General features: G+C 25.9%; 1 protein-coding gene across 1 annotated transcript in view; it reads left to right on the top strand.

The window, feature by feature from the left end:
• Positions 1-5,218: 5,218 nt before the first annotated feature.
• Positions 5,219-12,555, top strand: part of LOC135931608 (protein disulfide-isomerase A4-like) — a 33,351-nt gene continuing 26,014 nt past the window's right edge. The window contains exons 1-2 of the mRNA XM_065468843.1: positions 5,219-5,353; positions 5,474-5,612. Of these exons, the coding sequence (XP_065324915.1) occupies positions 5,488-5,612 (125 nt within the window). The 5' untranslated portion in view covers positions 5,219-5,353; positions 5,474-5,487. The remainder of the gene's footprint in view (positions 5,354-5,473; positions 5,613-12,555) is intronic.

The following is a 12,555-nucleotide window of genomic DNA, read 5'->3' as shown; positions in this document are numbered from 1 at the left end:
GTGAAAGCACTATTGGGCTTTCCCCGATAAATTTTATTGAAGGTTTCTAGGTCCACTTATTACAGGCCTTTAAATATGTAGCATTTTTCTAAAATAATTTTCGGTTTTTACTTTTTTTAATATAAAAATGCTATTTTTCAGAAAATTTTGAATAGTCATTTAGAAAAATTATTAGCTCACTTATTTTTCTTTCAAATTATTTTTTATCGGGGTATATTAATTTTGGGAGAGTGGAGATTAGTAGAGAAAAAATTATATAGGCTTAAATTTTGTAACGATCACTAGTAAATTCTTGAATGGAGGAAAGCCCTTTTTCTACCCCTGCTTCCCTACGCCTATGTATAAGAATATATCGTATTGAAATATATGTAATTAATGGGGATTCGGAATTTCTGTTCTTAAATTTACAACTCCTTTTGGTTAAAGTAAAAATTCCTATAAATTTTAGACAATTTTCTCCATAAATATTTTTTAATTTACATATAAAATCTAAATTTTTTTATTAAGTAAGAATAGATAAAAAGTTTACTGCAAAAGTAATTGATATTCATGGTGTGCGTTTTCATATGAGAATACAGAGTTTAGACAAAATTTAACCGAAAATCTTAAAAAATAACTTAGACCAACGCGATAATACAAAGGAAGAAATTCGCTATGACTAAACCAGAAAACAGTGAATCCATAATTCAATTCAGACAAAGATAAAAACATTTAGTTTATTCGGGGATACATCAGATAATTCTCTCGATCAGTTTATTGAAAGAAGATTCACAAATTTTGATATTACGTTACGATTATTATCCACTGATGATATACCCTTTAATCAGGGGCGTCGCTAGCCTTCACACTCTCAGGGGGCTCAACTAAAAAAATTTTTATGGGGGGCTGGCCTTCGGCCCGCTTTTGCCGGGGATTCGGCCAGGTTTTATATAAATATATTATACTTTTTTAAAATTTGTTAACTCTGAACAATTATTCTGATTTTCAAATTTTGTCATTTATTATATTATGCATACAAAATAAACTGGCATATAAAAAATCACACAATGCAATATTATTTAGCAACTTTTATTGATAAAAGGTTATCAAACTAGTATAAATCTCTGTAACCATTTTAGACAATGTTTTATAGAATGGACTAATAAGCAAAAATGTATAGGCCTAAACCAAATCAACAATTTTTGTAGAAACGACCAATCCAAATCATAAAACTATATGATGGTTAGAGCTTCCTCTTAGATGACATTATGGAAGCTAGATAAGTAATCGAGAAAATTATTGTGAGATATTAAATTTCTAAAAGATTATCTTCCATTTTAAATGATATATAAACGACTACACAGTTGACCATTATTGTTTATCTAAAATATGCAATTATATCCTCTCAGCTGTTATAGTAATAATCTTAAATTACATAGCAACATAAATAATAGATGCTGGTTAATTTGCAGTAATAGCCATGACACTCACGATGCAAACTAATATCAGAATTTATTATGTTGGAAATATTGATAAAATAAAAACACTAAAAATCTTTGGAAGAAATAATTAAGCAAATATATTGAAGCCTGGAGTTATTTACACGGCAATGCCATATTAGAAATGAAACATTTTCTAACTATAAGATAAGGACCAGAATGATATGATGATACAATTAAGATTTTATATAATGTATGGAAATATTTTAAATACAAATCTAATTTGCTAAATACCGACCAAAAATTATTTAAATGTAATAAGACCCTTATTATTTAATATATTAATACGGAATCACGTGGTCGAGTCCGGCCTTCTATATATCATCCCCCCAAGGATGGAACCACCAAGTTAGAATAAGAAAAAAAACATGATCATTCCTGGGATTCGAACCCGGGAGCTTAGGATAAGTAAGCCAAGCTCTTGCCTACTAGACCATAGAGGCTTTCCAAAAATCACGATTTTTCAAATATATATTATAAATATATTTGGTAGTGCCTATCCAAATGAAAAATGAACAAAAATTTGATAGATGGTACCTTAAGGTACCAAGCATCATTAACCAATTTATTACATCTATTGCAGGATGAATAATAAAATGTTTAATTTAAAATTATTTATAACTAAATAGATGACGTTAAATACTTGAATGCAATTTGTTATTATATTTATTATCAAAACCATTTATTAGTAAAATTTATTATAATATTAACTAATATATTATATAACGGTCAAATACGTCTATAAAAGTAGCATTATATCTGATATTTTATAAACAACTGTATATAGTAGAGGATTATAAACTATATGTCTACTTACTTTTTATAAAGAAATCTCTTATACTTATTTGGACCTTGAAAATATTTTTAAGGTATGATTTCAAAATAAATATACAGTTGATTAGTCGTTTTGAACTCGACTAATTACAATATTAAATTTGTTAATTTTCAAATAATATATGATTATATTTATTTAATTAGGGTTAAATAATAATTTAAATAATAAAAATCAATAAACATCAACTGTTAAATCTAAATTAATATTTAGTTAGTTATTGATATTATATTTTTAATACAGAATTTGATTGCAAGCTGACATAGTGAAAAGATAATTTATATGTATTAATCTAATCTAATAATTAATATAATATTTATTTAATAAAAATTTAATTAATTTCTAAATAATAAAATTATATCTATATATTACTTAATAGAATTATAAAAGAAATCATTAAGTGGGAGTCAAAAAAATTTATTTTAAGGGGATATTAAGGAGCCATTAAAAAAATTTTTTTGCTTCAGGGGGCTATTCAAATTTTTTAGGGGGCTCGAGCCCCTGCGCCCCCCCTCCCCCTAGCGACGCGACTGCCTTTAATAAGCTTTGGAAATGAGTATGAGTATGAAAAACTTCAGAGTAGAAATAACTCGACTTCAGTCAGCATCAAACAAAACGGAAATATGTCCAATTTGTAAAAACTAAGTTAAAAATTACAATAATTCCATAGATATCTTATAAAAACCCTAATTATTAATTGAATTATCCAATACAATCCAATTCCTGTTTTTCATAAATCACAATCCAATAAGAATATTTTAGGATCAGACGTTATAGTGCGAAATCTGGAAATTTGAAGCCACTGTATTATCGAAATCACTGATCTAAACAGCATCTACATGACAGTATTTTCACTGGATGCAAACCCCCTTCAAAAACATATGCCTACCCCTCTAAAAAATTACCACCGCCTTCGGCGTCTCCATTTTTAATTTTACCTTTTTAATAATAATGATACTCTATCAGAAAATTTAAAAAGAATAACTTAAATTATTTTATCTCTACTACCAACTATCGACATTTCGTCAATATAAAGGAGTTATTTTTTAGATAATAAATTCAATCAAAACCCCCATCATTTACAACGAATTCATTATTATAGCATTATGTGATTGCTGAAAATGTCTAAAGCTTTTAAATTACATTTGTAAAGATAGCAAAAAGTTTTATTTGGAAAATAGTGTCTATGAATGTTTGCAATATATAGATTTGGTTGATGAATTAATAAGTCTAAAATAAAAGTATTAATTTTTACAGCAATAAATTTTGTCCTATTTGATCTCAAAATTTAATAGATAACCCCCCTTCCCCAAGTATCCTATCCCCATTAAAGCCGCCTACCCCCTACACCCCCCCCCCCCCAAAGAATGCAAACTGCTCCTCCCTCCCTCTCCCCGTTCATGTAGACGCCGGATCTAGGTGAGGACCATGGGGTCAAACTATCCCAGAATTATTTGAGAATACGCTTGATAACTTCAGGAATATTAAACTCAATTACATTCTGAATCAGAACTCTATGTACCCTCAATATTTTACAGAATCTAAACCGAAACGTGATATTTTTTTTAAATTTAGGGTTCAGGGCAGGGTTTAATAGCTTTTATTTTAAATATTAATTTTATTTTGAGCAATTACTGATTTTATTTTATTAATGTCATTAAATTAAGCTGATATACACGCTTGAACTATTTTTTGGGTGGTGAAGTTTACTGGTTTTCTCTGTTCTTTTTGATATAATATATTGGGTATAAATGCGTAAATGGCTTCCCTAATTTAAGAAAAAAATATAATATTATTATAACATAAAATTATCATATAAATACTATACTGTAATATGGTTAGTAAAAATTGCAGAGGAGTATGTTAAACCCTATCATTTTTTTGTTTGTACAGGTTTGGCAATCAGTCTCTACATTTTCTTCGTGAAGTGATTTCATTAAAAAAAATCCATCTAAAATTTTAAGATGGATTTGATTCAGGGGAACCCTTTTTTATAATTTCACGATCGTAATTTTTCTTCTAACACTATATTTACTATATTTACTTTAAACTCCCAGCCTTCCTTTTATTATTTTTCACTTCACTTTAATTTATTACTTCACTTTACTTTACACTGCTTTACTATACTTTACCTTATCTTACTTTACCTTACTTATCTTTACTTTACTTAACTTTTACTTTACTTTACTTTTATTTTATTTTAATTTATTTTATTTTATTTTACTTTACTTTTTTTTTACTTTACTTTACTTAATTTACTTTAATTTACTTTAAATTTCTTTTACTTTACTTTACTTTAAATTTCTTTTACTTTACTTTACTTTACTTTACTTCCATTACTTTACTTCTGCTACTACTTCTATTATAATGACCTTATAATTCAATATTAAATTTACAATATTTTCCATGTGAATTAATAAAAACAAAACGTTTTCAAAAACATGTGTTTTCTCGTTTTATTTATATTCTCAAGCATTTATTTTACATTCCAAAGTATAAAAATTATTTAATATTATGAAAGTTTTTATAATAATTTAATTTATGTGAAATTCTTTATTTGGTAATTGTTATATCTTCTTAATATTAATTTACATTATAATATTTTATTTTTTTTATCACAAAATTTTTATATATCAGCTGAACCAAGTTCTGTGATAATACTAAATACTTATAATTTTACTACGGTAGTTAATGATTATGAAGTTGCCTTAATCGAATTTTATGCCCAATGGTAAGTATCATAAGTTTTTGTTTTATATACCAGATTTTATTTTGATCTTTTTATATAGGTGTGGACATTGTAAAGCTCTAACTCCTGAATATGAAATAGTTGCTCAATATTTTTCACATAATTCCAAAATTTTAATAGCTAAATTTGATGCAGATGCTGAGAAGGAAACTTCTTTTGTTCAAAGTTTTGAAATCAATGGCTATCCAACTTTAAAATTTAGGAAGAAAGAATTTCTTGAAAGTCAGGAAGAGGGTAAAAATGATCCCTTAGATGTGGTTTGGCACAATTATGAAGGAGCAAGGACTTCATCAGGTAATTAACAATTAGTATAAAAGATTCTTAATTTCTTCAATTTACACTTAAAGTTATTACTAAGGATTTATAAGATTTAATTTTATTATTTATCTTAATTTTTATTTTTTACACTTTAAGATATAATTTCATATATGAGTAATGTATTACAGCCTGATTGGAAACCAGAAGCAAATCCTGTATTAATATTGACAGATGAAAACTTTGATTCATTTGTTCCAAAATACAAATTGATTCTCATTGAATTTTATGCCCCTTGGTATTTAAATTATATATAATCATAAATAAATTTAATCTTGCATATTTTTTTTTGCTATAATAAAGTGGACACATATAAAGTAATTTTAAAGACTATATAATTTTTAATTTAATTAATATGCCTGATATTGAATTTGGCATAAATGTCCTATAAGACCTAGAGAAAAGTACACTGAGTAAAAAGACATTCAGACAAAAGGACCTGGGACACAAATACCCTAATTTTTGAAAATAATTTTAAATGTTTAAAGAAAAATATTTTTAACTTACCCCCTTTTTAAAGTATTTAATTTTTTTTACTAATTTAGCATATTTTATTCCAATGTATTTTTGTTTTAAGTATTTTACTCAGGCCTTTATGTCTTGGACATTTATGTTAGTGATATTAAATATTGGATTGAATTGGGCCCAATATTTAATGCTACAATTTAAAAAAAAGGGTGAATAGATATTTTCTTCAAAAGAAACTAATTAAATTTTATATTTTTATTGTTTTCATATATAATTTTTCCACTTATAATATATAAATAAAAGAATCAGTATAATTCATCATATTTTAATTACAAATTGAAATATTTTAAAAGAAAGTAGCTAAATGTGAGATTTATATTTTTTACATTATTTGCAACAAGAGAATGTTTTTAAAAAAAATTTAACAAATCAAATTCAGCCAGAAATATTGCCCATATTATAAATAAGATGATTATAATTTTATACCCATGACTAGTGTTGTTAATCGGCTTAGCCGAGTCGGCTCGAACGCAGCTCACCCAAATTTTGGGTCGTTTTTTTCGACTCTAACTCAAAGTTTTGGTCGTTTTTTACGACTTCGACCCGAGTTCAAGCCGAAAAAAATGACTTCGACCCAAAATATGGGTCGTTTTTTTCGACTCCGACCCAAGTCCAAGCCGAAAAAAACGACCTCGACCCAAAATATGGGTCGTTTTTTACGACTCCGACTCAAAATTTGGGTTGTATTTTTCGACTCAAACTTGAAATTTGGGTCGTATTTTTCGACTCAAACTTGAAGTTTGGGTCATATTTTTCGACTCAAACTTGAAGTTTGGGTCGTATTTTTCGACTAAAACTTGAAGTTTGGGTGTATTTTTCGACTAAAACTTGAAGTTTGGGTCGTATTTTTCGACTCAAACTTGAAGTTTGGGTCGTATTTTTCGACTAAAACTTGAAGTTTGGGTGTATTTTTCGACTAAAACTTGAAGTTTGGGTCGTATTTTTCGACTCCAACTCAAAGTTTGGGTCGTTTTTCTGACTCAGACTCAAACATCGGGTCGTTTTATTCAATCCGACTCAAAATATGGATCTTTCTTTTTAAAGACGACTTAAAGTTAGGGTTGCTTTTTTTCACCCTTAACCCAATATCTAGATCATTTTTTTTGACCAAAAGTCAAATAACATTTAGTATATATTAATATTATAGGCGGGAAAGTTACTTAAAGCTTCTTTAAATTATAATGCTCTGGATTAACTATTCATCATAGTTATTTTTTAAAATTTTTAAGTGAAGATGCACCATAGAAAAGAGCCATTTGTTATGATGCTTATTTTTGAACTTTTTTAAATGAAATAGATGAAAATATATATTGTAGACATGTTAAATCAAAATTTCAGTGAAGATGTACCATAGATAAGTGACAATTGTCATAATCGCCATTTTTGAACTTTTTTGAGTTTTTTTAAAGCAAATTGCTAAAAATATATATTCTAAACATGTTGAATTAAAAATTCAGTGAGGATGTATCATAGATAGGTGACAATTGTCATAATCGTTATTTTTGAACTTTTTTCAAATTTTTAAAGCAAATAGCTAAAAATATATATTCTAAACATGTTAAATTTAAAATTTGAGAGGATGTATCATAGATAGGTGACAATTGTCATATCGCTATTTTTGAACTTTTTCAAATTTTTTTAAAGGAAATAGCTAAAAATATATATTCTAAACATGTTGAATTAAAAATTCAGTGAGGATGTATCATAGACAATTGTCATAATCGTTATTTTTGAACTTTTTTCAATTTTTTTAAAGGAAATAGCTAAAATTATATATTCTAAACATGTAAAATAAAAATTCAGTGATGATGTATCATAGATAGGTGACAATTGTCATAATCGCTATTTTTGAACTTTTTCAAATTTTTTTAAAGGAAATAGCTAAAATTATATATTCTAAACATGTAAAATAAAAATTCAGTGATGATGTATCATAGATAGGTGACAATTGTCATAATCGCTATTTTTGAACTTTTTCAAATTTTTTTAAAGGAAATAGCTAAAATTATATATTCTAAACATGTAAAATAAAAATTCAGTGATGATGTATCATAGATAGGTGACAATTGTCATAATCGCTATTTTTGAACTTTTTCAAATTTTTTTAAAGGAAATAGCTAAAATTATATATTCTAAACATGTAAAATAAAAATTCAGTGATGATGTATCATAGATAGGTGACAATTGTCATAATCGCTATTTTTGAACTTTTTCAAATTTTTTTAAAGGAAATAGCTAAAATTATATATTTTAAACATGTTTAATTAAAAATTCAGTGATGATGTATCATAGATAGGTGACAATTGTCATAATCGCTATTTTTGAATTTTTTCAAATTTTTTTAAAGGAAATAGCTAAAATTATATATTCTAAACATGTAAAATAAAAATTCAGTGATGATGTATCATAGATAGGTGACAATTGTCATAATCGCTATTTTTGAACTTTTTCAAATTTTTTTAAAGGAAATAGCTAAAATTATATATTTTAAACATGTTTAATTAAAAATTCAGTGATGATGTATCATAGATAGGTGACAATTGTCATAATCGCTATTTTTGAAATTTTTCAAATTTTTTTAAAGGAAATATCTAAAAATATATATTCTAAACATGTTAAATTAAAAATTCAGTGAAGATATATCATAGATAGGTGACAATTGTCATAATCGCTATTTTTGAACTTTTTCAAATTTTTTTAAAGGAAATAGCTAAAATTATATATTTTAAACATGTTAAATTAAAAATTCAGTGATGATGTATCATAGATAGGTGACAATTGTCATAATCGCTATTTTTGAATTATTTCAAATTTTTTTAAAGGAAATAGCTAAAAATATATATTCTAAACATGTTAAATTAAAAATTCAGTGAGGATGTATCATATAGGTGACAATTGTCATAATCGCTATTTTTGAACTTTTTCAAATTTTTTTAAAGGAAATAGCTAAAAATATATATTCTAAACATGTTAAATTAAAAATTTAAGAGGATGTATCATAGATAGGTGACAATTTTCATAATCGCTATTTTTAACATTTTTTAAAGAAAATAGCTAAAAATATATATTCTAAACATGTTAAATTAAAAATTAAGTTAGGATGTATCATAGATAGGTGACAATTTTCATAATCGCTATTTTTAACATTTTTTAAAGAAAATAGCTAAAAATATATATTCTAAACATGTTAAATTAAAAATTAAGTGAGGATGTATCATAGATACGTGACAATTGTCATAATCGTTATTTTTAAACTTTTTCCAATTTTTTTAAAGCAAATAACTAAAGATATATATCCTAAACATGTTAAATTAAAATATCAGTGAGGATGTATCATAGATAAGGGACAAAAAATGTTATTATATATACGAGTAGTAAGGTACATAATAATTTTTGAGTGATAAAATGAGATGCTAATATATTTCTTGTAATTTTAATTTATAAAAAAATTCTTAAATATGTTATTGTCATAGACTGGGTCAGAAAATCAACTATCACATAAACTCATCTATGTTTTATTCATATTATATTTTTAAGTTTAAGGATATTAAAATATTTCCTCTTTGAAGTTTCTAGTTAGGATAAAATTTACTTGGCACATCTTACAATGATATTTATACCTTGTTTTTTTTTCGAGAATAAATTTTATGCGATATCTCATGAAGGAAATTACATATCATTGTACAGAGAAATAACTTTGTATAAATTATCTGCACCAATATCTTTTATATCAATCTCTATCGATGACATTTTAAATTATATTGGAAACTAGATTGTGTAGATTTCTAAATATTAATTTAAAGGATTAAGATTTTAGAATTAATTATAAATATATCTTAATAATTTTTATATGCATTTAATATTTAAAATCTCTCGTTTTAAGCCTATTTAGCAAGAAAAATATTGACTAATCCTGAAATTACGATAATAGATATCTATACCTTTATATAATCTATGAGAAAAATTGCTCTCATAATATTCTTCTTAATAAAATAGTGAATAATTAACGCCTGAAAAAAAGTATAGCGCTTTATAACATGGTTCAAAGTTAATCCCAGTATCAATTTTAATGTGTAATTTTTCTCAAGTGTTCAAAATTCTAAATCTTAATATCAAAAACTATTTTAGTTATCAATTTAAAGTCAAATAATATTAAAACACTAATATTCTACAGTATTCATAAAAAACAACAGCCTGAAACAAGAATAGTAAGCTCAAAACATCTTAAATATTTGATACATTTATAGTTTAAATATTTTTATTTAAATTATATATATTTATTAATGTACAAAAAATTTAATTTAACAATATATATAGATATAAAAATTATGTATAAAATTTATTATTCATGATATTGATATCCCATGAATTTAAACATAAACACTGTTTAAGTGTTTCGGAGGCCATGCGATTTCTTTTCTTTGTTACGGTGTCCACCCCTCTTGAGAAGACACGCTCGCTCTCAACGGATGTACTTTGCTGCGACAAAAAATCTTTAGCCATCATGCAAAGGTACGGAAAACGCTCAGAATTACAGCTCCACCAATCCAACACTGTAGTCGTTGCTGAGACTACTGGATCAGCTAGGTATTCGGCGATCTCGTTCACCATTGGAACTAACGAGGCTTTCCTAAAAATATAAAATAAATTATTAAAATTAAATATATCAACTTTGAGAAAATTTAAAATAGTTATAGAATATTAAATATATACCTTCTCAGACTATTTAAGATAGTTATTGACATCATTTCACAATTATCGTCTTTTTCTGATATTTCTGGCGATATATTACACCGGTATTTACCATATAAAGCAATCAATTTTTCATAATAACATTCTTTGTTTATCCATAAAGGTATGAATGTTTTCTTGATACGTGGATCAAGAAAACTACACACATATATTTCGAAATTGTCCATAATATTGATATATTTTTGGCATTTAGCCAACATAGATCTAGACGATTCTACTATAACATTATTATTACTGGTTTCAATACTTGTTACCAGTAATATTTGAATCGTATCTAAATATAGTGCATACATCCCTATTGTAGATGTATTCGTACTTATCTCGCACGTTATTTTATAAAAAGGATATAAAAAATCCTCTATATCTTTTAACATTCTACTCTCATCTGTATTAATGTAAAAATTTTCATTGATACATCTTTTCCCCATTTTAACAATAGTTTCTAAATTCTATAAATCAAACAGTAAAAAAATTAAATATTAATATTAATACCTTATTAATTTTACTAAGCATGAGATACTTTGAATTCCACCTAGTTGACACATCTAATGGAATTTTGCAATTACAAATATCAACAAAATCCTGCATCAAGGAAGGACTTTTATGAATTTTTTTCACCAACATTTCAACTTTTTCTAAATCTGTTGAGATTGTTGGCAGTCCTTCTTGTACAATCAAATTAATAATGTGGGCAAGACATCTAATTGTGTTAAAATTTTGGTTATATGTCTCACGAATTAAAGGAATTATGAGCTTTCCCGCCGAAAGCATGTTCGATCCATTATCATGGGTAATGGATGATATTTTATCTATTATTTTGTACTCTGTCATTATTGATAATAATAATTCTTTAATATCTTCACCCGTGTGAGGGTGGGCAAATTCCGTAATTGATAATAAGGCATTAGTTATATTCCATTTATCATTTATATAATGGACCGTTATGGCGCAATAACTTATTAAATTATTGCTGGTCCATATGTCTGTTGTTATTGCCATCTTATTTTTATAATTATGGAAGGAATTCATAATATTTGTTTTAGCCTCGTTATATATATTGTTTAAATATTTCATAGCAGTTTGCCTGCACCAAACTTTGGAGGTTTTGTTTAAATATGTAAAGATGTCTTTAAAATTTTTACTATCATACGTTCTAAATGAAATATTTTCATTGATGATATATTTGAGTATTAATTTATTTAAATGAAAATTATCGTCTGTTGTAAGTTTTCTTGCCCCTATAATAGAATCAGGCAAAGGTGCGAATCATTGATTACTTCAGGATGTTTGGTTAGAAGATGTTTGCGCAAATTGGCTAAAATAAATTATATATATTATTAAATAAATTATATATATTATATATGTCGTATTTGGGATATGGAATCATGTGAGATTCGGAATCCCAACGTTGGGATTCAAGATCTTGAATCCCCACGTTTTATTCGGGATCTTTTTGTTTAAATATTTTTATTAAAATATTTAAAAAATATTCCGAATCCCCATGAATAAAAAATAAAATAATATAATTACTTTTTCTTCTCTTTTTTACGGCTGGCACCACATAATTAAAAGGCCAAAATAAGGGATTTAAAAAGGGAATTTAAAAAAAAGTAAATAGTATAAAATTAAGGCATATAATGAATGAAAAGGGATGAGGTTAAGACATTTTTGTTTTAGAAAATATTAAAAAATATATTTATAAAAAATCCGAATTATTGCAACAATTATTCAATGCAATATGGCATTTCATTGAACATTTAAGCAGGGATCCAAACATTTATAACGGTTCAGTATATAAAAAATTATAATGGTTTATTTTTCTGGATGTAATATTGAGTTAGCCGTTCTAAAATATCAAATATGAATAAGGAAAAATACTATGTATCTTTAGGTTGAGACAA

The sequence above is a fragment of the Gordionus sp. m RMFG-2023 genome, chromosome 1, assembly GCF_954871325.1.
Source record: "Gordionus sp. m RMFG-2023 chromosome 1, tfGorSpeb1-WG-v2, whole genome shotgun sequence".
In the NCBI taxonomy this organism is placed as follows: Eukaryota; Metazoa; Nematomorpha; class Gordioida; order Chordodea; family Parachordodidae; genus Gordionus; species Gordionus sp. m RMFG-2023.
This window is presented reverse-complemented; position numbering and strand designations above follow the sequence as displayed.